The 25,547-nt window shown below is 41.9% G+C and overlaps 2 protein-coding genes across 3 annotated transcripts; one reads left to right on the top strand and one right to left on the bottom strand.

The window, feature by feature from the left end:
* Nucleotides 1-5,081: 5,081 nt before the first annotated feature.
* LOC112068226 (high mobility group protein B1) lies at nucleotides 5,082-7,996 on the bottom strand. Of its 2 annotated transcripts, none has more exons than XM_070438078.1 (5): nucleotides 7,916-7,996; nucleotides 6,676-6,838; nucleotides 6,358-6,503; nucleotides 6,077-6,251; nucleotides 5,082-5,653 (listed from the first exon to the last, which is right to left on the bottom strand). In XM_070438078.1, the coding sequence occupies exons 2-5, from the start codon at nucleotides 6,820-6,822 to the stop codon at nucleotides 5,540-5,542; spliced, it is 582 nt and encodes a 193-aa protein (XP_070294179.1). In that variant the 5' UTR covers nucleotides 6,823-6,838; nucleotides 7,916-7,996; the 3' UTR covers nucleotides 5,082-5,539. The 2 variants fall into 2 exon arrangements, with proteins under 2 accessions (XP_070294179.1, XP_023991088.1); XM_024135320.2 differs by having other exon boundaries at nucleotides 7,770-7,985.
* Nucleotides 7,997-12,248: 4,252 nt separating this feature from the next.
* Nucleotides 12,249-16,972, top strand: tex26 (testis expressed 26). The gene is made up of 8 exons (XM_070438076.1): nucleotides 12,249-12,357; nucleotides 12,464-12,647; nucleotides 12,893-12,965; nucleotides 13,088-13,229; nucleotides 13,773-13,929; nucleotides 14,796-14,912; nucleotides 16,299-16,517; nucleotides 16,747-16,972. The coding sequence occupies exons 1-8, from the start codon at nucleotides 12,337-12,339 to the stop codon at nucleotides 16,878-16,880; spliced, it is 1,047 nt and encodes a 348-aa protein (XP_070294177.1). The 5' UTR covers nucleotides 12,249-12,336; the 3' UTR covers nucleotides 16,881-16,972.
* Nucleotides 16,973-25,547: the final 8,575 nt, after the last annotated feature.

Raw genomic sequence — 25,547 nt, forward strand, 5'->3', positions numbered from 1 at the left:
AAGACTTAAACCCCCCTTCTCATATGATGAGTGGTATAGTCTTAAACCAATGTTTAAAGACTTAAACCCCCCCTCTCATATGATGAGTGGTATAGACTTAAACCCACCCCCCCCTCTCCAATATATTTCCAATATATTTCAATATGTTCTTCTAAGGGACACCCTAGAGGCAGCAAGGTGGTGTGAACTCCAAACAGATGCTCTTCTAAGGGACACCCTAGAGGCAGCAAGGTGGTGTGAACGCCAAACATTTAAAGGCACTGTTTCCCTCCCTAGTGTAATTGGGATGGACGGGGAAGACCGCATTACAACCCTTAAAGAACTACGGTTGTATGATGGCCTGGATGAAGAGGAAAATATTCTCCTCAAGAGCCATTCATGTTCCAGTTACAGAGAGATTATGAGATGTTCTATGTGGAGGCAGTTGACAACAGGAAAATGACCGAGAGCAGGAGTGAAGCCATTTTTGAGGAGTGGTCAAACCTTGTTTTGTCTGCTGTGTTAATTGTTTCAATTGTGTTATGTTGTTTAGTAAAGATTATGTAAAAGTCACCCGGATCTCTGATCTCTTTACTGGAGCTGGTATAACTAATGACAAAGCACATTCAGCTTGTCAGTAATCTTCTTATGGTATAGTTGTCTCCATTCTCATGAGGATAAGTAAAACATTAACTTAGCAGCATTACTACAATCAGTCAGACACTTACGGTCGTAATCCTCGTTATTCAGTTGATCGTCTGCGCTCAAGAAAAGAATATACGCGGAAACAACTAAAGATATCACAGTGCATAAGAGCGATACTGACTTGTAATGAACTATTCTTATCGTAGAGTATTTTTTAGTTTCTTTACATACGCTTGCTATGTTCGCATAAGGAGAGGCGGGAACACCCAATAATCGCACCAACTAACTGCTACAGACCTATATCTATCCTCCCTGCGCTTTCTAAGGTCATCTCGAAAAAGGCACTCAACAAGTGGACAAACTTCAAAAGAGCTCTAATGCAAGAATCCACATGGAGGTCTGGATTTGGAGTCACACTCAAGAAATTAACAGTGGAAAAAATACACTACATGGTCTTCGAGAATTCCCACTTTACAGATCTGTTGTCTCCTGCTATGGTCATCAAAATCTGGTTCAGCAAGGATCTGGTTCGATAGGGGCTGGTGCCAGCTGCTCGTAGAGTTGTGGGCCTCCACGTGCTGTGCAGATCTAATGAGTCACAAGCAGAGAGGCACGAACTGCTTCTGATAGTGGCGGATTGGTCTCCGAGGGAAGATCCTACTTCCAGAACTGAGGTATACCAAAAGGCGATCGATTAGGCAAGCAAACCAAATACTGTGCATGCTGGACAGTCTGTGGTGCAACGCGTATTCATTTGAGCTGGCCGATGGTGTGTTGGATGAGCACTGGCGACTGGGACATAGATCTGTCCACACGATCGTGCTCAAGAGTGGCATTCAGTGCCGTTTCGGGGTGGCAGATCACGACAGAGGCGCGCCCATGGATTTCTGCTACTAATGTTGAATGCATTCGCCCACATGGGCCTCGCCTGGTTTCACTCCAACTATCGCTACTCCTGATACGAGTTTGCTCAGTGTTCGAAAACTACTCCGCGGAGATGTGAGCGTTCTTTTGATCCGGGCCTCTGAGTCTCTTCACTGGGGGTGGGCACAATAAGGGAGGGATCCTCATTCTTGGAACGACTGCTCAGTGTGGCTGTATAAATTACCCGAAATCGCAAGCTGATGTATGGTCTCAGAGTGCGCGTTCATGAGGCTAGTTTCGGGCTTCGGTGATAACTCTATGGCAGACGACACCTATTTAATCTGGTAGTTCACGGCTATCTCGTGCGGCGTAGTACATTGTTGACTGAGGCTTGTGGCTCGCTTCAACCCAAAACTCTCTCAGGCGAGACATGCCTTACAATGCCATAACCACACATGACTGACCACCGCCAACCGGTCATGCTGGAGAGTTGCAGGACATTCAGACTCCTCCGGTGGCGTTCTCTCCACGGCGATCTCAGAGAGACCTGTTCGCTGTCAGATACTAACTGAGTGCTTAAGAGAGTGACTGCTTTCAATCGCTGAGTAGTGAGCAGTGAGTCATTCATAGGGCGCCAGGGCTCGCTGGGATTGTTGCCATAGTCCTGCGCTCCTGTGTCTAACATCACTTACTTTGGACGCTGCAGATTATTGCACTTAGAAATAATGGATGGAACCGATCAGAGCTCACAAATAGGAGTGTTGTGGAGGTCGTACTGGTAGAGGCATGTAAACTCATCCCCGCTCTCGCCTGGGTCGTCGAATAGTCACCATCGGAGCTCTGTTTTCTGACGTTTGAGCTCACGAATCCAAAGCATACACAATTGTTACGCATTATTTGGGTTTGCGCTATTTGCGTGGAAAGGTCCACAAGAAGTGCAGGCATCTCCTGCGCTAGTGTGCATCGCTTCTTGCAAAAGGCGGAGGTAGCCGGTCATGCGTGTGGCCCTGGAGAGAAGTATGCTCATCTTTAGGCGTCTACACTCACAATGTGACCTCCATTGTTACTTGGCTGTCTCTGGTAGCGCTCTCCATGCTCTGGAAAAGCCTAGCGCTGACTTCGGGATAGAATCAGGCACTGTATTTGTCACCACAAGTAGCGTCCAGAGAAACTCGTGACTCATATAACTTTAGGATGAATGCACGTGCAGACTAGTCATGGCCTCACGCTGAGATTCGCGTGGTGTTGTTGTCACCGAATCCGTATCGACTCAGCATTACCACCACTAGAGTGAAGCACCGCCAGCATTCAAAATGACAAAACATCAGCCAGGGCGATAGGAACTGAGAAGTGGTCTGTGGTCACACCTGCAGAACACTCCTTTATTGGGGTGCCTTGCTAATTGCCTATAATTTCCACCTGTTGTCTATTCCATTTGCACAACAGCATAGTGAAATTTATTGTCAATCAGTGTTGCTTCCTAAGTGGACAGTTTGATTTCACAGAAGTGTGATTGACTTGGAGTTACATTGTGTTGTTTAAGTGTTCCCTTTATTTTTTTGAGCAGTGTATATGCTCAATGAAATAACATTTATCAGCACAATTCTAACAATACATGACATACATAACAAGTCTGTTGTTCACTGCAACAATATCTGTAGCTTGTCTCAAATATAGCATGAAGCAAAATGTTTTACAACACATCTGCTGGTAGTTTATATAGTATTTCTTACGATCTTCAACAATGAAATAAGTTTTGTATTCAACGTGTGCCTTGCGCAAACATGTGTGTTTGTATTTTTAAAATATATATATATATATTAATTTTTTTATTTTTTAAATTATGCACACAACAAATACAAAAAAACTGAAATATAAAAACAAGAGTACATAAACCTAACAGACATATCAAGATTCATTTTCAATTTGTTAAATACAAATACAAAACAAATCAAGTTAAAATATACGAATAAACCATTTGCCCACCATTGCTTTTTTGTTTTTACATTTACTGATCATTTCAAAATAATATTTAAATTCTATCTTAAATAATGTGAAGAGGGGATTGTTCTCTGCCCACTTCATTTTATGGATAACGAATCTTCCATGAAAGATTAACAAATTAACAATGAAAGTTAAATCAGGGTCCATATCATTTGGATCAAAATAAAACATACTATGTGTGTGTTTGTAATACATGTATCACTAGCCACTTTAAACTATGCCACTTTATGTTTATATACCCTACATTACTCATCTCATATGTATATACTGTACTCGATACCATCTACTGCATCTTGCCTATGCCGTTCTGTACCATCACTCATTCATATATCTTTATGTACATATTCTTTATTCCTTTACACTTGTGTGTATAAGGTAGTAGTTGTGGAATTGTTAGGTTAGATTACTCGTTGGTTATTACTGCCTTGTCGGAACTAGAAGCACAAGCATTTCGCTACACTCGCATTAACATCTGCTAACCATGTGTATGTGACAAATAACATTTGATTTGATTTGATTTGTATTCAGTGTGTCTGTCAAACCTCAGATGGACAAAAAAAGGTGGGTGGGGTCAAACGTGGGTGGAGTCAACCATTTGACTCCGCCCACATTGAGCCCGGCCCCGAATGGCACACTGCAGTCAGGGGTACTTGGCTGTAACTGGCAAGCTTCCTTTCCAGAGCGCCCTGATGCTGTAACTCCTACATTGGTTGTCTCTTCTCTCTTCAGTTGCGTTCTGCATTCTGTTGTTATGTGAACGATCACTCGTTCGCTTACATCCATTAGTGATCCAACCCCCCCAAACATTTCTCATTGGATCTACACGAATCACGTAGGTCACCTATTTTGGATTCAAAACGGCGAATTTCGCCAAAAGGTGACTAGTTTGCATCCCTTGGGTATGCTTGTCATCGGCAAGGACTAGGGAGTTTTTTAGGGTAAAAATAAACGGAGTAAAGCGAAGCACAGGTAAAATCCTAGAGGAAAACCTGGTTCAGTCTGCTTTCCAACAGACACTGGGAGAAAATCCCTCACCTTTCAGTAGGACAATAGCCTAAAACACTAAATCAAATATACACTGGTTCCCGAGTGGCCTAGTTACCGTTTTGACTTAAATCGGCTTGTAAATCTATAGCGAGACTTGAAAATGTCCGTCTAGCAATGGTCAATCAACCAACTTGACAGAGCTTGAAGAATTTTTAAAAGAATAAATGGGCAAATATTGTACAATCCAGGTGTGCAAAGCTCTTGAGATTTACAGATGTAATCACTGCCAATGGTGATTCTAACATGTATTGACTCAGAGGTGTGAATACTTATGTAAATAAGATATTTCTGTATTTCACTTTTAATAAATGTGCTAAAGAAATTTAAAAAAACGCATCTTCATTCATTATAGGGTATTGTGTGTAGATAGGTAAAACAAGTTTTTTATCCATTCTGAATTCAGGCTTTAACACAAAATGTGGAATAAGTCAATGGGTATGAATACTTTGAAGGCACTGTATGTACTGTGTCAAGATTGATCAAAGTCAACCAAATGCCTTATTTAGTTTATGTTAAATCTTCAAAAAAACAAACAAATACAATTTATTAAAAAAGACCTTTATTTAAGACATTCCTGAATGTCAGCTGCATTTGTTATCAGAGTGGTATTCAAAGAACAATAAAAAGACCGTGTGACAAACATGAAAAAATATCCTTTAAAAACAAATACAGAAAATAAATAATTCACTTGCTACCAACCCAGAAATCTGATTTGAGAGTTGCACACGTAAAAGAGAACTTATTACTTCCATACTGATTTATAATCCTCCAAAGCAGTTACAGGCATGGGCAGGAAAAAAGGGCTACTACAAGAACAAAACAAGACATGTAGTGTTAACTTTAACCAGTTAGGGAGCATAACGCCATCCATCATTAAAACATGAAATACACACGGAGCTTAATGTGTTCTCGTTGCGTCTGGGTCTGTTCGGAGATGTAAAGTGTGTACAATAGGGTTACATAGCATTAAACAACAATTTTGTCTCCAACAGCAGGGAGGCTACTCGTCATCATCCTCATCGTCGTCGTCATCCTCCTCATCTTCGTCGTCGTCATCAGCAGCTGCGGAGGAGGCAGTATCCACTCTACCATTGGTGCGGTATGATGCAATATCCTGTGGGACACATCACAATTACTTATAGAGCCAGACGGATATGTTTGGACCCAATACCAATATATCTGCCGACATAGTGTTTTACAGAGGGAAAATGAAAAAGCAATTTTCCCACACTGAATTCTCAAATTGCTATCCAAAATAGCAGTTGTCCAAGAAATATGCTTCAAATGTTGATTTCTTACATTTCGACAATGGCATCATGGGAATGGCGTTCAGATCAGCATGAAATTCCCCCTTTTCATCCTATTTATTGAATATTGGTTATCGGTGGAATTATCTGCACCCATCTTATTCAAAATCAGAAGTTCGCAGGTCAACTTCTAAGATGATATAATTGAATAGAGGATAATCACAGAAAAGCCGGAATTCTAGTCATTGTGAAAACCCCATCTCTGGAAGTTGTATTAAAGCCCTGCTCACCTTGTCATATTTCTCCTTCAGCGTGGCTGCCTTCTTCTCGTACGGCTTCTTCTCCTCAGCTGCAGAGCTGTTCCACATCACTCCCAGCTTCTTAGCAGTGTCTCCAATGGACAGGCCTGGGTGCTCGCTCTTTATCTTGGCCCGGAAGTCAGCACAGAAGATGAAGAACGCAGACCTGAGAAACAAAAACAAACATGTAAATTCAAAGGGACGTTTAATTCCCCTCTAGAATTGCTATCCAGTCTATCTGCCATGCAAACCTAGTGAATTATGGTACATACGGCGGTCTCTTGGGGGCATTGGGATCCTTGAACCTCTTCTTTTTCTGGCCATTGGGTGGGATGTAGTTCTTCATTTCTCTCTCGTAGCGGCCCTTGTCTTGCTTCGCCATGTCTTCAAACTTTCCTTTTTCTTTAGGAGACAGGGGCTGGACGTAGAGGTATAAACTCAGATTACACATCCACATGGCCACAGCTAGACTGTCCGCAAGGTCACTCAAGTGTAACAAAACATACCAAGGTGGAAATAAATCCATAACCATTCTGAATATGGACCAGAAACATGTCATTTCACAATCATTCACTGGTGTGTAATGCTACCTTCCATCGCTCTGAGCATTTCTTGGAGAACTCGGCGAAGTTGACACTGGCTTCGGGGTGTTTCTTCTTGTGCTCCGCCCTGCAGGTCTGCACGAAGTAAGCATATGAGGACATCTTGCCTCTCGGCTTCCTAGGATCTTTCCCCATGGTGACTTGTGTAGGTCTAGTAGGAGAGGATATAGATAGAGTTTCAACATAACAAGGATAAATTCACCCTGAGCTTTGGCCGTATTAAATGAGTGTCCCTCCCTAGCTGCCCATAACAAAGAATGGGGCCTGGGGGTGTGCACATTTGTCTTCTCCTTTCTTGAAAATAAACAATTGTAATTGCGAATAATTATCACTTGCTGCATGACTGCAAAACCTTTTTTGCAACTAACTAAAGGTGCGCTTATGCATAGGGATGGTGTAATGTAGCTAGAAAGCTACAATGGCAGTTCGCTAGCATCGAATCCAGCCCCCTCTGAACACCAAAACAAAGCATAGAATTGCTAGCCAACTATCATGGATCCATCCCATTGTTGTGTCGTAGGTAATAGCTAGCTAACTAGCCTTGCAGTGAGCCGTTATAGCTAGCTAAATAACGTGTTAGTGTTGCAAAAGACAACATGAAGACCTAATCTGACTCGTATCAAATGGGACAAAACAAAAAGAATTAACGTTAGCTACGATACAGAAAATAAAATCGAGATGCTCTGTTAACGTTGTTAGTTAATGTCAGCGCAACGGGCCAAGCTTGCCACAGCTAGCATCTAGCTAGAGCAAAAATAACTAACGCTAGATAGACGTAGTACAATATAACTAGTTAGATATGTCTGGCTTCCATGAGTTTTTAAAACCAACTAACATTATCGTTATTAAAGTCACGAAGATGTTTTAGGTGGTGCCTAAAAATGTTCTGGCTAGCAGTTGTTTACTGTCTTTTGTTAGCCCACATTTCACTTACATAGCTAGTTAGCAAGCAAATGTTTTATGAATGCTCTTGAATGCTCAGCAAAATACACACATTTATTTGAACAAAAATAAATGTCCATGTTCTTATTTCCCATAATTCGCTATATATTCTAGCTAATATTTTGGGTGTATATACATACCCTCACTTAGCTAACCAGCTAACGTTATGCTTCATCAAACAACAATGGGACGATGATTAATATTCGCTAGTAGCACAAACAATGACGTCACTTTCGTATGGTAATGAAGAATTCTTCAAAATAAAAGCACGCATTTCTAAACATACAAATATAGATCTTCTTCGGTGGGGTTTTAGTCAAGTGGCCAGGGTTCCGGTCTAGAAGCACGGTTTCGACTGCTCCTACAGTTGTGCTTCCATACTGCAGATGCCTACCCAGAAATACAATTTCCATACAAGGCCACATAGAGATGTCAGATTAGAAAATTCCTAATAAGACACTTTAATTGTCACTGAGGCTGATTTTTCCCCCCATCACTCACAGCCGAAGATATTATGTTTATAGTTTATATTCATCCAATGTCTGACATGTTTTTGGATGACGTGATGACGTCGTCGTTGCTCGCCTGCTACCTGTGCGCACTGAGTGCTAGTGTGCCTGTGATGTTGGTCTGTATAAACTGGATGCAAATACTGGTCCGTATAAACCGGATGCAACACAGATATAGATGAATCGGCATATGCAAATGTCAGTAGATTACCTTGAAAACAACGGACGGACATCTTGGACGCAGTCTCCAGTTATTATTTACCTCAGTGGTTTTAGTAGCCTCGTACGAACCATCCTGATTTAGCAAAACAGAATGTAAGCTCGTGAGATCAGGATGGTTCGTACGAGGCTAGGGTTTTTAGTGCAGACGACATCCAAAACATTGTATTGCCTCCCACTACTGTACTCAAAGTAAAAAATAAAAACATATTTGAAGGGAAAAAACGAACTTAATCGACAAAACAAAACAAAGCAAAACAGACTCCCACTTCTTCCATCGGTGAAAGTTCCATGTCTCCCCACTCATGCTCTGGGGCCTGAGAGGGTAGTACGGCTTGTGAAATCCTTTCATGTAAACTCCTTCACCGAGAAGTCCTACAATCTCAGGAACCGCTCTGATGCATCCACAATGATGTCCATCTTTCTAGACTTTTCTTCCCTTTGGCAGTGCCGTTGATCACCATAGACATAAATAGTACAAAGTTCACCTTTTTAACCTGTAGAATTTCTGATACTCTTCACGTTCTCTCCATTAACTACTCATTTCATCTGACGTGCATCAATCACTCCAGGGATATTTTTAATTTCTTCCAATTCCACTTCCCACGAAACGCCAGATATTACACCCTTGAGGGGTGCCCTGATCCAAAGAGCTACGCACGTCATGACAACATTCTCGACTCGAGAACAACGTAACCCAAGCTATTTCTGCTTATCAGAAGTACACGAAATCAAAACAAGTCCACTTCTCGTAATCCTTACTGCATTTACTTATTAACCCATCACTCTTTCCAACAGCTTGGATATTTCAAATGGATTCACCCCTCCTCAACAAACAGCACTCCTACAAGATAAGAAGGAGCATTCGCCAGAACTATCCACTTAGTTTTCCAGCAATACTTTGGTCGTTTTTCAATTATTTTTGGACCATTGTCCAATCTTCCTTGCTTTTACCACCATTAGTTTTGTGTTCACCACCTGCTCCAGCTTCCACCATCTTTAACCAAAGAGCAACCCACTAGTTCCGTCCTCTTCAGGAGTCAGCCGCTGACATCAACCTATCCTCTTGCAATGTGGAGAACTCATTCAAGAGATATTAAATGTTAATCGATGTTCATTTTTATTGTGCTTATAAGCAAATGCAAGAAGGAATTTATGGAAACAATTACAAAAAGAATGTAAGACCACTATCAAAAAATACAATGTTCAGATTGGTATGTTCTCAACATTGGGATTTAGAGAAAAAACTATTATACGTGCTGAGGTAAAAGTGGGGTTGGGAATACTCAGTAGGGTCTGTAGAATCTATATATAGTGTTATTTCTTGGGGGACTGAGGTCTAAATACCTAGCAGTACTTCGTACTCCACCCACTCCATTGGTCCCAATGCAATACACTATCGACCTATCTATTACATATTGGCTTATAGAGAAAAAAACTATTCTGTGCCGAAAATAAAAGTGGGTTTGGCATTACTCAGTAGGGTCTGAAGAATCTATATATGGTGTTATTTCTTGGGGGACTGCAATACAATATAGGCCTATACATTACAGAGAAAAAAAATACTCTATGTGCCAAAGTGTGGTGGGGATTACCTAATAGGGTCTGTATAATCTATACACTGAGTGTACAAAACATTACAGACATCTTCCTAATATTGAGTTGCACCCCACCACTTTTGCCCTCAGAACAGGTTAAATTTGTCAGGGCATGGACTCTGCAAGGTGTTGAAAGCATTCCACAGGGATGCTGGCCCATGTTGACTCCATTGTTGTGTCAAATTGGCTGGATGTCCTTTGGGTGGTGGATCATTCTTGATACGGGAAACGGTTGAGTGTAAAAACCCAGCAGCGTTGCAGTTCTTGACACACCGGGGGGGGGGGGGGGGGGGGGGACACACAAACGGCACCTTCTACCAATACTCCGTTCGAAGGCACTTTTTTTGTCTTGCCCATTCACCCTTGAATGGCACACATACACAATCCATGTCTCATTTGGCTCAAGGCTTAATAATTCTTCTTTAACCTGATCCTCCTCACAACTGAGTGGAGCAGTCAGGGGATCATAGCTTTCACCTGGATTCACCTGGTCGTCTATGTCATGGAAAGAGCAGATGTCTTAATGTTTTCTACACTCAGTGTATAGGTTGTTATTTATTGGGGGACTGAGGTATAAATACCTAGCAGCACTTTACTCCAACTACTCCATTGGCCACAGTGCAATACACTGTTTTTGAAACACCAAATACCCTTTGGGCTTTAGATCAAAAGTAGAGTAAAGAAATAACACCATATATAGATTCTCCAGACCCTAGTCAGTAATCCCAAGCACCACTTTTACTTTGGCATACAGAATAGTTTTTTTCTCATAAACCAATATGTCCTTTATAAATCTACAGTGTGTCGCTTTGGGACCAATGGTATGGTGTATTAGAAAGTGATGCTGGATATTTAACCACAGTCATCCAAGAAATAACACTATATAGAGATTCTACAGACCCTACAGAGTAATCCCAACCCACTTTTACTTCAGCACATATAATATTTATTTTCTATGAGCCAATATGTAATTAATATACAATCAAATGGAGTGGGTGGAGTAAGGAGTCACCAGCACTCTGTATTAAACCCGTTGGTCAATAAGAAAGGACCAATTTAAGTTTTGCAGACTTTAATTCTAATTACATATATTTTCATTTGATTTTCGATATTTATTCTTGTCTTTGCAGGGGGACTCTTATTAATATTTTTACATCCCTCGATCGTGCTGCCAGCATAATATTTTGCTGCTAAGATAACGGTTGGGACAATGCTAGCCAGATTCGATGAGCGGTATTTTCGCTGTGCGACGTCTCCATGCATTGTGGCTCCTATTGGCTGCCGCCAACTCCTTAGAGCGCCTGATTGGGCGCTTGCTTTCCACAGCTCTTACTGGAGAGGTCGAATGATTGGTCGTCATTCTAGAGTCTAGAGTGACACTTCAGAGTTTGAGGGGATTTGATTATTTGGCCCAGGTTGCCCCCTTGGCAACCTGGCATTCGTTTTCGAAACGGGCTGCCTCCCTGGCGTGCGCCAGGTGCTCATAACAAAAAGTAGTCTCAAAACAAAAGTGACGTACTAGTAATGAGCACGTGGAGTAATTAAGCAATAAGTCCCGAGGGGGTGTGTTATGTAGCCAATATACCACAGCTAAGGGCTGTTCTTATGTATGTGGGGTGCCTGGACACAGCCCTTAGCCATGTTATGTTGGCCATATACCACAAACCACCAGGGTGCCTTATTGCTATTATAAACTGGTTACCAACGTAATTAGAGCAGTAAAAATAAATGTTTTGTCGCACCCGTGGTATACCATGGCTGTCAGTCAATCAGCATCCAGGGTCCACCAAGTTAAAAATGATCAATTTACCCGTTCACGTCGCGGGCCAAAATATGGTGCACCTCTTTGTTTCAGTGCCGCGGAAATGAATAAAACATTTGTTTGTGTCAAATTTGGAAATCTTTTAAAATGCTATTTTAAAAATAAACTCCAAAAACTGCCCCACACAATGACTGTATTATATGGCCCAACAACATATCAGCATAACTGCTGGCCATTAATGGCGAGAAAATAGATGCTGTGCTTGCATTCACTTGTCTGGCCTTTTACAGAACATTTACTCGGACACTTGCAAACACAACGACATAGCCTATTCGGCTAAACAGATATATACTTTAATAAAACAGTGTAACCACCAGTAACCCAGTCTACCACCCTTGGTGCACCTAGCCAAATGTGATGCTGAATCTTTCATGCGGGTCCAAGCCCCCCAGGCAGCACAGCATCAATCATCAAATTGCCCTCGCGGCTGTTGTGCAATTTACAGGAATTGTTGTGTGTCTCCTATAACAACCAAGGACTCCAGCACACACAGTTGCACACTACGGAGCCCCGAAAACAAGTTTTCTAGATAGGCCAAATTGAACAATGCAAACTCAAGATGAAGAATCCTGCGAACCAGGTAGGCTTACAACTGAAGTGTCATAACTTCTGACGTCATAATTGTTATTATGTTAAATTGCATTGTTGGCGTATTTTTCATGACTTTCTTTCGCTTGTGATTCAAGCACCACGGAACTGTCCCGGAGCATCATCAAACGCACGATAGAGACGTTTGCATAACACATCCATCCCAGGCAGAGTTAGAGAAGAGATGTGTGCATTTGTGTCCAGACATCGCGCCCAATAACCAAAATATTCCGATTTCTGGAAACGTTTCATCACGAGCGAAAACAGCCATGGCAGCCGTAGGTGAGGAGCCTCAAATTACCTGACATGAGACTTTTTGGGACGGTTCCTCGGACTCTGATCGTAGTCTTGGGCAAATAAATATATTTGTATGGAGATTCTCCATTGAATTTGCTTTAAAGTCCAGGACTAGGCTTATTCTTCATTGTGCATGCTTTTTGGACTAGGTTTATTAATGCCCGGGAAACTTCCCCTTTATACTAATTTATATCAGTTATTGTCTATTAACTTGATATTTGATATTTCAGAGTGGGACCCATATGAAACATCGCAGAAAAGAGATTTTATTTATCGACCCAGTTCATCAACACCAGTTTTACAGTAGGCCTGAAAATATTATTGACTATTCATGAATTCATTTCCATTTCATTATGTTGTTTATATTATTCACATTTAGGCTATGTCTCCCTATACATTTTCTCCTTTTGTGAAATCTTTTTCAGTCCTACAACAATAAGAGCCCATAGAAACTCCTGTGACACTGTGTACAATGAGGACTTCTGTTTGAAGCCAGCCACTAAACCTGACAGCATTCGCACAGGATCAGCCTCTGGGAACAGGAGGAACAACCCACATMCAAGTCAGGTACAGATCCACATTCACACTCAATCCTCTGGACATTAAGTATTTAGAATGTATAAACTTTCATACATTTGCATTAACTTTTTACAGAAAAAAACAACAACATTAATCTAACATTTAGCTAACTAACCTGTCTGACCCTCTGGTGCCCCTATCCAGGGTTGCATTTCAAATGGAACCCTATTTCCAACATAGTGCACTACTTTTGAACAGGGCCCATAGGGCTCTGGTCAAAAGTAGTGCACTGTACCCTCTTAGAAAAAAGGGTTTCAAAAGGGTTCTTCAGCTGTCCCCACAGGGAAAACGTTTTTGGTTTCAGKTAGAGACTTTCTTCAAAGGGGTTCTCCTATTGGGACAGCCGAAAAACCCTTTAAGGTTCAAGATAGGACCTTTTTTTTCTAAGAGTGTAAGGTGCCATCTGGGGCACATCCCTGTTATCACTACGTTCTTATTATTGTACCTCTATGCTTTATTACTTTTACATTTAAGCTCTTTGGGCAGCGATGTATTGTATGAAAGTGCTAAACAATCTTCATTTTTCTCTAGTCATTCATGGTGTGGCGACTGCCCAAGGGCCAGAAGCAGAGCTCTGCAGGTGGTTGGTCCCCCTGGAAAAGTCCCCCTTCTGAGGAAGAGATCCGAAACTCTCTGACTGCCCAGTACCGGTCCACCTACCAGACTGACTACCTGGGCATGCCTCAAGGTAGAGAGATCAGGGAGCATACAGTGCCTTCGGAAAGATTGATGAGGAAAAATAACAATTTAATACATTTTAGAATAAGGCTGTACCTACAAAATGGGGGAAAAGTCAAGGGGTCTGAATACTTTCCGAAGGCACTGTATATGTCAAGAGTCTTAGAGTAGGATTGCTTATCTATGATAAGGTTCCCCCTCTCTCCATGTAATCTTATTCATTAAGCTCTAAAAGGCTAAACTTATCCTAGATCATCACTCCTACCCCTGACAGGCTTTATGAATATAGGCTCTGAGCTGTGTCTGAAATGATACCCACACTAATTTTGTCCAAAGCCACACCCTGTTTCGAAGTTCCCAGTGTTTTCAAAGTACTCCCCAGCATGAGTATCTCTATGACAGAGTATGATACTGTAGGCTTTAAAAAGCTGTAATGGGGGAAAAAACAACTAAAGTCGGCTCAGACTGAAGACGGAACCCCCCCCAAAAACAATTATTTACCATGATTCAATCAAGCAGATAGGGCTATTCCTGATATCAGAACTGTTTTTTATTTGTACAGGACATAATACAATTATAAGTCAAGTTGCATGCACTAGATGACTTCTCAGTCAGGTTTGTGTCTGRACTGAACAGGTCTTGCCATGTAATGATTCAGTTTATAAATAACTCTGCTGTGGAACTAAAACACAAGTCTGAAAGCACTATGTGGAAACCATTACCTGCAATTGATTGAATCCTGKTAATTATACGTKTTGGGGGGTTTTGTCTTTAGTTTAAGCAGAAGACAGTAGTACAACTTCACTCTAGTTGTTTGTCACCCCTTACAGCGTTCTCCTTGCAAGTTTTCTCTTCTGCACTTTTGTCTTTTTACAGGACTTCATTTGACCCACCCGATTCTCACTCCGCTGAACCACACGCGCCAAGTCCCTCACTGCACGCACACAGAGATGAGGCACAACTACCGCCAGCCCAGGGAACGGTCTGAACTTGACTTATAATTGTATTATGTCCTGTACAAATAAAAAACAGTTCTGATATCAGGAATAGCCCTATCTGCTTGATTGAATCCTGGTAAATAATTGTTTTTGGGGGGGGGATCCGTCTTCAGTTTGAGCCGACTTTAGTCGTTTTTTTCCCCTTACAGCTTTTTTATAAGTAAGTTATGAGCTGCCTGGATGCATCCTATGAGTAGAGTGAAGTTGCCCCTAAACAGTGATCTTGAGTCAGTGTTTTCCCCACTAATCGTTAAGGTTAGGATTGGGGGAGGGGAAGCTGATCCTAGATCTGTACCTAGGGGAAACCCTGGAGCAGTGGCGGCTGCTGATTGGCTGGAGGTGGTTGGAGTTGTCAACAAAGCAGCATGACAGAAATATGATGCCAAGTTTTTGAACTACCGGTAGTTTCTTTGAGAAGATATATTAAGCGATCTGTGCATTTGAACAACAGCATCAATACACCTATTTCACTTTTGCATGTCAAAAACCGAATGACCCCTGCTGCACATGCTGTCACTGTTTTGAACAGATTAGATTATGCTATTTAGAATGAGCAGCCAGCTCATGAACGAACCAGTGCACTAGGGAGAACACAACAAGCATACAGATGCAATAAGTGAAAACATATTATCTAACTGGGGATTGATAGGTGACATAATGTCACAAAGCAATATGCGCTAACCAGTTATCGCTCATTCTGAAATAACTACATATTTACGAGTTAAAAATGTGGTTGTGCATCAGCAGGTTTTCTCTACTCGCCATGGCAAAATTAGTAGAATTGTATGAAATGAGTTATACAATTGCAAAATCTTCTCTTCCACTCCATGGCAAAATATGTAGAATTGTATGAAATGAGTTATACAATTGCAAAATCTTCTCTTCCACTCCATGGCAAAATATGTAGAATTGCAGCAAATGTGCTATAAAACCGCAAAATGTTCTATATGCCCCATGTAAATGTTCTATATGCCCCCCCCCCCAACAAAATGTAGCTTAGCGCCTCCAACAGGCTAGGGCTGGCTCTGACTACATGTGTGGGTATGGATGTGAGTGTGCAGACCTGTGAGCCATGATGAGTTCAGATTTCTTGTGGCCCCCACCCCCATCAATGTTGCCCATCCCTGATATACGGAATAGGGTGCCATTTAATATTTTCCCACGCTGCACAATGTTGCTCAGGGCTAAACTCAGGTAAAATAAGGCAGCCTAGTGGTAGCCTAGTGATTCGAGCATTGGGCCAGTAACCCAAAGGTTGCTAGATTGAATTCCCGAGCTGACAAGGTAAATATTAGTCGTTCTGCCCCTGAACAATGCAGTTAACCCACTGTTCCAAGGCCGTCATTGTAAATAAGAATTGCCTAGTTAAATAATTAAATGACCTACCAGGCTAATTACTTAGAGATCTCAGTGTATCTCCCTCCCCTTTCTGTTCCAGTTCCTACTGTTGTTCATGGTCACATCCGCAACCAGGAGAATAGGTTCCAGTTGACCACCTACGACAGCCACTTTGGAGGGATAACGACCGATGTCTCGGCCGTGCTCCGCTCTCTACAACCCCAAGAGCTCCAGCAGTTCTGCAGACATCTACCTGACAAAGGTGAGCTATGGACTCTTGTTATGAACTCTGACCCTATTCTCCTAGTTACAAATCACTTCCCTGTTTGGTTGCTTGAAGTTGGCCATAAACACTGATCCTGGGTCAGTTTGGCATTTTCCCCACTAATGGTTAAGGATTGGGGCAGGGGAATCTGATCCTAGATCTGTCCCTAAGGGAACATTCACCCCGGAGCACTGTATTTATGTTGACTGATGTGTTGTGTTTACAGATAAGGAGGTTGTGCAGACACTTTTGCACCGAGTGCCCCCTACCGGCCAGGTGAAGAGAGGTACAAAGTCACCTGTCCTCCCTCCTGTGTTGTACAGGTCAGAGTGGATGTCTGGCTGGCCCGGGCCCCTGTGATACTTCACTTTCTGTAGCATCCCACCACAAACATGTGACAACCAGAGGCACTGTCCATTCAACAAGTGCCTTTGTGGAACTGTGTGTACGAGTGTTTATGCTCTGTTTGTGAGTTTTATTTGCAGTGTTGTAACTGCCTTGACATTTCTGAAAATAAAGCCAATGAATCTAATGCAACGATACTTCCGTTTACGTCTGCATTCTAACTATAACAGTACTGTATAACACCATTGTGCTACTTTTTTAGCATGTTATACTGTAGATATCACAGATGTAAGTGCAGTTTTACTTGCTGAATCAAATTCTTCTTTGGTACAGTTACCATGATTCCAGAACCAAACCTGGAAGTAGTAGGCCTAATTTTTTTAGAAGGCGTCAGAATGAGGTTTCAGAGACAGTCAGTAGTGTAATACCATCATTATAACATGCTAGTACGAAAATGTATGCACCCACTACTGTAAGTCGTTACTACTGTAAGTCGTTACTAAATTACTAAAATGTAAAAAGTAAATGTAGTAACATGACAATAGCACATGTTTACACCAATAGGGTGGTGCCCTTTAGATCTAATCCAAGGTTTTGTCTGCTCTGTGGAACTGACAATATTAGCAGAAATGCATCCAGTAGTTATCTTAGTATCTTAGTTACCAGAGAGCCACCCACGTGAGTCCAGGTGAAAGGCTAGAGTGTCAGGTAATGGGAGATCTGGAGAAGCAGAGGCTGTGGGCTAGACTGGCACTGAAGGACTGAGCTCCTACATCCACTCTAACAGAGAACTGAACACTGGACCAGGCTGACAGACAGACAGACAGACATACAAAGACTACTGTGATGGCGCTGGGGAAGAAAGTTTGCCCTTCTTCAGCTGCTGGGAAACTAGAGATTCAGAATGTGTCCAGGTATTCTGCCTCTGCTCTGTCACCTGTCAGTTTGTTGTTGCTTTAAACAGCAGATCAGGTGTGATTCCATGCTGGTTTTCTAATTGATTATCAACATTTTTGATCTGCTGTTTTCTCTGGGCTTTCATCTCAGCATGGGGCTGACTGGGTTGACGGGGTGATTTGGGTTGAGTCTTCTGCATGGTTGCACTGACATGTTGTTCTCCACAGGAGTAGAATGCCTGTTTTTCAAAGCCTGTYKACTGTTGTCAAGGGGCTGTGGAGGCGCACTCAGTGGCACAGCTCTACATTTACCATGTAGCACTGGAAGCCTAATTAATTTGAGCTCCGATAAATACATTTCCCCAGATTTTATTAGATTTTAATGCTGTTATTCCTAGCCCCCCTCCTACCTTYTGTTTTGGTAAATACAATTTAATTGCCAGAGCATGCAGAGTTTGTCGTAAAAACTGTCTTGGCTGTGTCAAGCAAAGTTTATAACCTCACAGTGAAGTTCTGCTATACACACAGACTCCCGCTGATGAACAGTAGTTATCTACCGCATATTACTTCATTTGCAACCCCCGTCTTCTCTGAGTCTGCTCTGTGGTTGGTTTGTCTGGAAGGGTTTTGAGACTGACTCAATTATCTGGTGGATGTATCTGCAAATAGGGCTATCCTCCCTCTCACAGCATTGACACTGAGCTCTAAGCTTTAAGTATCTAAGGCTGTGTTTATACAGGCGGCACAATTCTGATCTTTTTCCCACTAAAGGCTCTTTTGACCAATCACATCAGATCTTTTCACATCAGATCTTTTTTAGAGCTGATCTGATTGGCCAAAAGACCAATTAGTGAAAAAAATATCCGAACTGTGCTGCCTGTGTAAAAAAAAAACTAAAATAATTTGTCTTTTGACCAATCAGATCAGCTCTGAAAACAATATGTTGTGAAAAGAGCCGATGTGATTCGCCGAAAGACCAATTACTGGGAAAATTATCAGAATTTGGCTGCTTGTGTGAAGAGCGAGGAAATGTAAGATTGGATCCCCTCTAGGTCACAGCACCAATTACACAACACTATGAAGTCTGAGACCTGGGATTTATACTGGTCTGATTTGCATATTTAAAACATATTTTTGGAAGTTAAACCAGAACTTGCATAAAGCCATCCACATACAACATTATTACAATTATTTATTTGTATTTATTTTAATGTTTACCACTCCAGAAACAAACCCTATCCCCTACTTGGCAATTCTGGACATTCGAAAGGATTTGATTGGTACAGTGTAATAAATATGGTGAAAGTCCTACCAAGTCTATCAAGGTGGAGCAACTACCATTCTTTTGTTTATGTCTATCATTTGGTGCCTAGGGGCTGTAGGGTTTGGCCCTGTTTTAATATTTTAACAATGCACCCTTCTATCTTCCTTGAATAGGCCTACATTCCTCATCTGACATGGCTGGATTGGTGAAAGCTGTGGTAGAACCAATCCTTACACCTATCAATTTGTGTTAGTTCAGTGATTACTTCAAGGAAGAGAGGAAAGAAAGGATGCACTTCCAAAGTATTCAAACAGGGTCTTCTTTTCTGGACTTAACATGAGACTTTTGGGTTCTTCTTCCACCGCGTCCTTGCTGAGCTGGGGAGTGCAGGAGAGCGATGGACTAAGATGTCGGGGCCAGAGCAGCGGGGAGAGAGATCGGCCCATGGTGACGCGAGGGCTGCTGAGACAAGAGAACCGCCGCCACTCTGTAACCCTGGGAGACTAAGTCAAACGGACGATCCCACATGCAGCCTCAGCAAGCTCAAGGTATACCACACTAGAGGACAGTTTCCCGGACCCAGATTAAGCCTAGTTCTGGACTAAAAAGCAAAATATGTTGTTGCCCATTATCTTGCAGAGAACAGAAATGTGTATTTTGCTTACAACCCAGCTTTTTAGTAAAGAAGTAGGCTTTTTAATTATTCGCTTGAATAGGTCTTCTAAACTCATTTTGGGAGATGAATGTGGTTGGATGTTGTGCGACTTCCTGTCTACCAACCCATTACCCTCCTCATACCCTGGGTGGTGTGACCAGGCATTGGTTACCAGCATGCAGCAGAGGAAGGTTTGTTGGGCACCTGTTACTTAGAGACAGGTATAGATAGACGTTAGGGTTGCTAACGGATCAGTGGCCTGCCTGTCCACTATCCATGGATAATGTAAAAAAGCTCTGGAATAGTGCAAATGTCATTGTCTTTGTGCTGCTTCTCTCCAAGCAAAACTCAAATGGTCTTGCTGAATTAAATAAGTATTTGAGTACTGGTGCCTAAAATATTTATGTTACTGGTTTGACCCATCTATGAATTTGAGAGGGGTTAAATTTCCCCAGCACCATCCCGTAGCTTTATACCAAACTGATTGGCGGTCATTGGGCTGAAACTTTGACTGACTGACTCATAGAATCTCTGTCATGATGCGTTTAACCTCAAGGTGTCAGTTGAGGTCTTGCCTCTTTACACAAAACTGAAGCAGATACCCACAAGAAGAATCCATTTGAGGTTATTACCTGACAGGGCTTCGAGCAGGCAGCGAATTAGTGGCAATTTATTAGTGGCAATAAATCCGAACTGAATGCTGTTCATTGGCTCCCGAGTGGTGCAGTGGTCTAAGACACTGCATCCCAGTGCAAGAGGCATCACAGCATTACCTGGTTCAAGTCCAGGCTGCATCACATCTGACTATGATTGGGCAGCGCACAATTGGCCCAGCATTGTCTGGGTTTGGCTGGGGTAGGCCGTCATTGTAAATAAGAATTTGTTCTTAACTGACTTGCCTAGTTAAGGAAAGGTTTCAAAAATAAATAAATTGACTACAGTGCAGCATTAAACACTGTAGTGCACATGAAGCTCATCACTAAGGACCCTGGGACTAAACACTACCTCTGCAACTGGATCCTGGACTTCCTGATGGGCCACCCTCAGGTGGTAAGGGTAGGCAACAACATGTCTGCCATGATGATCCTCAACACTGGGGCCCCTCAGGGTTGTGTACTTAGTCCCCTTCTGTACTCCCTGTTCACCGCACGGCAAGAGGTACCAGAGCGCCAAGTCTAGGACTAAAAGGTCTAGGACTAAACAGCTTCTAACCATAAGACTGCTGAACAATTAATCAAATGGCCACTGGACTATTATATTGACCCCCCCCACCTCCATTTGTTTTGTACACTGCTGCTGTTTACTATCGATGCATAGTCACTTCACCCCTACCTACATGTACAAATTACCTCTAACCTGTACCCCTGCACACTGACTCGGTACCGGTATATAGCCTCGTTATTGTTATGTGTAACAGTATAACTTTAGACCGTCCCCTCGCCCCGACACGGGCGCGAACCAGGGACCCTCTGCACACATCAACAACGGTCGCCCACGAAGCATCGTTACCCATCGCTCCACAAATACTACTTCTAGGTTTCAGAGCAAGTGACGTAACTGATTGAAACGCTATTAGCGCGTACCCGCTAACTAGCTAGCCATTTCACATCCGTTACATATGCTATTGTGTTACTTTTTWAAATAATTTTTCATTTTAATTTATTTGGTAAATTTTTTATTAACTCTTCTTGAACTGCACTGCTGGTTAAGGGCTTATAAGTATTTCATTGTAAGGTCTACACTTGTTGTATTCGGTGCGTGTGACAAATATTGTTTGATTTGATTTGAACTAAAACAAACACAATTACTGTGTCTTGCTAAAAGGATTTCCATTGATACAAATAACAGCCTTCAACCTGACTGGAGAAAGGGGAGCAACCCTGAGGTTGGTAATCCCAAACTGTCACTACAGTGTTAGGAGAAATCCAGGAATTTAATTGAATATAATAACACAAATAAAATAATTCATGAATTGACTATATTGAAAATGGAATTGACCCAAACCCTGGCCACTACAGTTGTCTGTCTATCACTGTCTCTTCTTAATAGACTGTCACTGGAACTAACCTCTTCTGGCTTTGGTCATCTAATGAGAATACTGCTCTGCTGAAATAGCTTGGCTAGAGGGCAGATTCTCTTTATAGTTGACCTGTTAATTAAAGGGCCAAGGATCGGGCTGGAAAAATGTAACCACTCTCAAATTCATAGATGGAGCTACAGATGCAAGGACTAACCATCCATGAGATCAAAATGATAGTTTTAACCATGCATTGAAGCTATACAATGTTTGTTTACAATTATACATTGATTTCAAACAATAAAGTAAAACAACCTTACATTTTGTGTTCTGATGGTGTCAAACAGAGGTTAAGTTATATTCTTCAAGAGTCAATGGCCATATATCATTAAAATTAAAAGTAAAACAATGAATGTACCAATCCCAGATTTCCCCTTTAAGGACTTCTATGTGATAGCAGGTACATTCTGCCTCAGGTAGAAATGTGAATGGAGTCAAATCAGTCAGTAGAAGGATTTGGAGACCAATGGGGTTGATGAATAATGACTGTCCTGCACTGCTAGACAATAAGAATCCTTTGTGGTTCTTTATAGAACATTTTGAGGGCTATATGAAACAAACCATTTATCACTTTTTGGTTCTATTTCACACCATTTACTCTAGCAGTGTGATGCCTCCTGTTAGAACCCTGTGTTTAGTTGAGTTGAGTTTATTTTATTTTTACAGGAACAGTGCACATTAATCAATGCTTCAGTAAAAGTGCCGGTTTTAGCCAGCCGGCTAATTTTCAACCACAGTCCCTGGGCAGGTTATTAAAAACAATTACAATATAGACAATCATTGAGCAGTGAGCACACGCAGAGCAGCATAGGACAAGCAAGACATAGCATACAGACAGAGCCACATAGAACAAAAAGCAGCAAGACAAAATTCATAAAAGCAACAAAGTGTTTCCACACCTCACAAGCTACAGACAACAAGACACATGGAAGGCTAGCAATACACAGCTAGGGATTATGGTTCACAATTTCTTATTGAACATTGTTAAGGCCTGTCGTTCATTGCATTTTCGCTGATAAGAGTGTGATATGGTGGTACAGTTATGTGTGTCTGACTGTGTGTGTATTCACCGACATGGGGAACTTCTTCCGAGAAAGACGGTATTTTACTAAGTCTGCTCTTCCTTTAAGGGAGAACTACAGTCACATCATCATGGAGACTTGTGGATCTGCTGCCATATGCTTTGGGTTTTCTGTTGAAACAAAAATACTGGTGGAGGGGGAGCGGCAGGCCATTTGGGATCTTGATACACAGAATGTGTGGGGGTTATTGCACAAGATTTTCCCAATCAGAGTGAGCTCATGCTTTCTGAGGATGTAAAGTGGCTGATGGCTATTGGGCTTCCTACGTCAAGCACTTTGAGAGACTGTTTGTAGTACGATGATACTCGGTTTTTGATGTTGGTACAGAAAGCTTGGGCCAACTAGTCACCATGCAGTATGTAAAGGTGGGGAGTACCATAGCATTTGAGTACAGTTTCTTGACTACTCTCTTGTAAGTAACTACAACATATGTATCGTATATATGGAATCATTAGCTAGGATGTAATTTGATGACTTTTAAATGCTTTTTAAAAAGAGAGGTTGAATCAAGTATGATGCAAGGGTTGGTTAAAACTCGTTCTTAAATGCACCAATGTGAATGATTGATTAAATTCTCTATCTCCATTTGTAAGTGTACTGTTTGATATGCAGTACATACCATGATGGTCACATCATGAAATATTCTAAATTGAAACAAATTCAAGTGCAGGCAAATATCTTCATGACTTGACAATATTGGGCTATTACTAAGACCTGGAAGCGGCATCGAAAGTTCATGAGATGTGCACAAGGACTAGCTTTTATAAGCATAAGTGCAGGCGTCAAATGGCTCCAACAAAGACTTTTTATTCGAACAAATGTGAAGTTGAAGTAGTATTGGCTTCTAACGATTCTTCTACTGAACAGCGGCTGAGTGAAGTTGTGGAGGCATTAGGTAAAAGCCAGCGGTCAGGGGTTCGAGTGAGGGGGAGCTTTGTATGTCTGTCTCCTGCCTGAGTCCACGCACGCACGCACGGCACCCCTCCAGTTCCAGAGTTGGTTAGCGTGTTTATCCTGAATGTATATTTATGACAGCTCAAGAGGCTGCTGTGAAAGGCGCTGTGGTGCTAGGAGACTCTGGCTGTCACATCTGAGAGAGGCCATTATTACAGAGAGCGTGGCATACCCCCTAGGAACATACGGATATGTATGTTCCTAGTCCTCCCCATCCTCCACTTTGTGTGTGCAGTGTGAGATTGAATGCATATGAGTGTCTGTGTGTTTGTTTGTTTGTGTAGCTGATTTGAAATGACTAGCTAGTTAGCGGAAGTAGTTGTTTCCATTACTCTTCAAGGGATGTGGCTTTTGTGGAGCAATAGGTAACAATGCTTCTTGGGTGGCAGTTGTCAATGTGTTCAGAGGGTCCCTGGTTCAAGTCCAGGTTGGGACAAGGAGCGGGACGGGAGCAATGATGTTACGTATGTGTAATATCGTATTGTATTGTAATGAAACAAGCAGGTAGCAGGTCTCGAACCCTCGACCTTCTAGCTCGAAGTCCAGAGCGCTTTCGACTGTGCATGCTCGAGCGGCAGAGTCAATATCTGCACTTATAAACCCAGGGTTGTTACAGTATGTATGAGTGTTTGTGAGTGAGTGTGTGTATGTAAGATGCCTGCGTGTAAGGGCCACTAAAATGGGGGTCTAACCACACTCAGAGGTAACACCTATTGATGTGTGTTGTTAATTAAATGGAAATGTTGTGCCATGTTAGCCAGAGTCCTCTCTCGACCTCGTCCCTTCCCCTCCCCTCCCCTGCCTTTCATCTCTAGCGCTCCGAGTTCATTAATTGGCTGGTAATTGAAGTCTATCACGGGCTGTGAGAATTTAAAGAGCAGATTGATCTGACACCTTTCCACCTCTCCTTGTTATTTCAATCTTCTTCATTATCCAAAGGAAATGGAACAATTATGAAAAATTGTTCCACTTCCATTTTTAGCTTATCGTATATTAAAACTGCTTTGATCTGAAGTTACTGTTCATTCCTTTGTGTAAGTACTTTCAAAAAATATAATTTGTGACACTATAATGACAATAATTGATCTTTTTTTCCAAATCGATTGAGCAGAGGGTATCCCTTGAAAGCCTGCCAAAGCTCAAGCTGGCCTTTGAGGTACATTTCTGCTATGGTTTGAGAATGTGTTGTTGGGATGACCTAGTATTGCCATTCCTTATGGATATATGCGTTGAATTCCAATCGAACCCTAGCCAATCCTGTAGATCTGAGAGGATTGTTAGGCGGAAGCAATTTGGCGACATTTCTATCTAGCCAATCAGAATACAAAATGAAGCTATTACTATAATGCCTATCCAATCCTCAAATCGGAACTACCTAGGATGTAGGGGCTTGGGGTCGATTTGGAATTCAGTGATCCAATGCATTTAATGACACCTTCTCCTCTGCAGGAATTTGAAATGGGTGGCCTAAGATCACTGGATGTGTTGAACTTTGGACTGATAGTGAAGAAGTGTTTGGGCTTACACAACATAGTAAGTGTCAATGGAACTGGAAAAGCAGCCAGAAGACCCAGATAGATTGATAAATGATTAGATCTCTGGCCCTCATCTCTGTCTCTTTCTCTCTCTCTTTTCCTCTCTCTCATGTGGTCTCTGTCTCTCTTTCTGTCTCTCTCTCTCTCCACATAGCAAATCCTTGACTACTAAACAAAACCGTTTCTGTAATTGTCACACTGTAAATGTTTCATGGTATT

This window comes from Salvelinus sp. IW2-2015, unplaced genomic scaffold (genome assembly GCF_002910315.2).
Source record: "Salvelinus sp. IW2-2015 unplaced genomic scaffold, ASM291031v2 Un_scaffold285, whole genome shotgun sequence".
NCBI lineage: Eukaryota > Metazoa > Chordata > Actinopteri > Salmoniformes > Salmonidae > Salvelinus > Salvelinus sp. IW2-2015.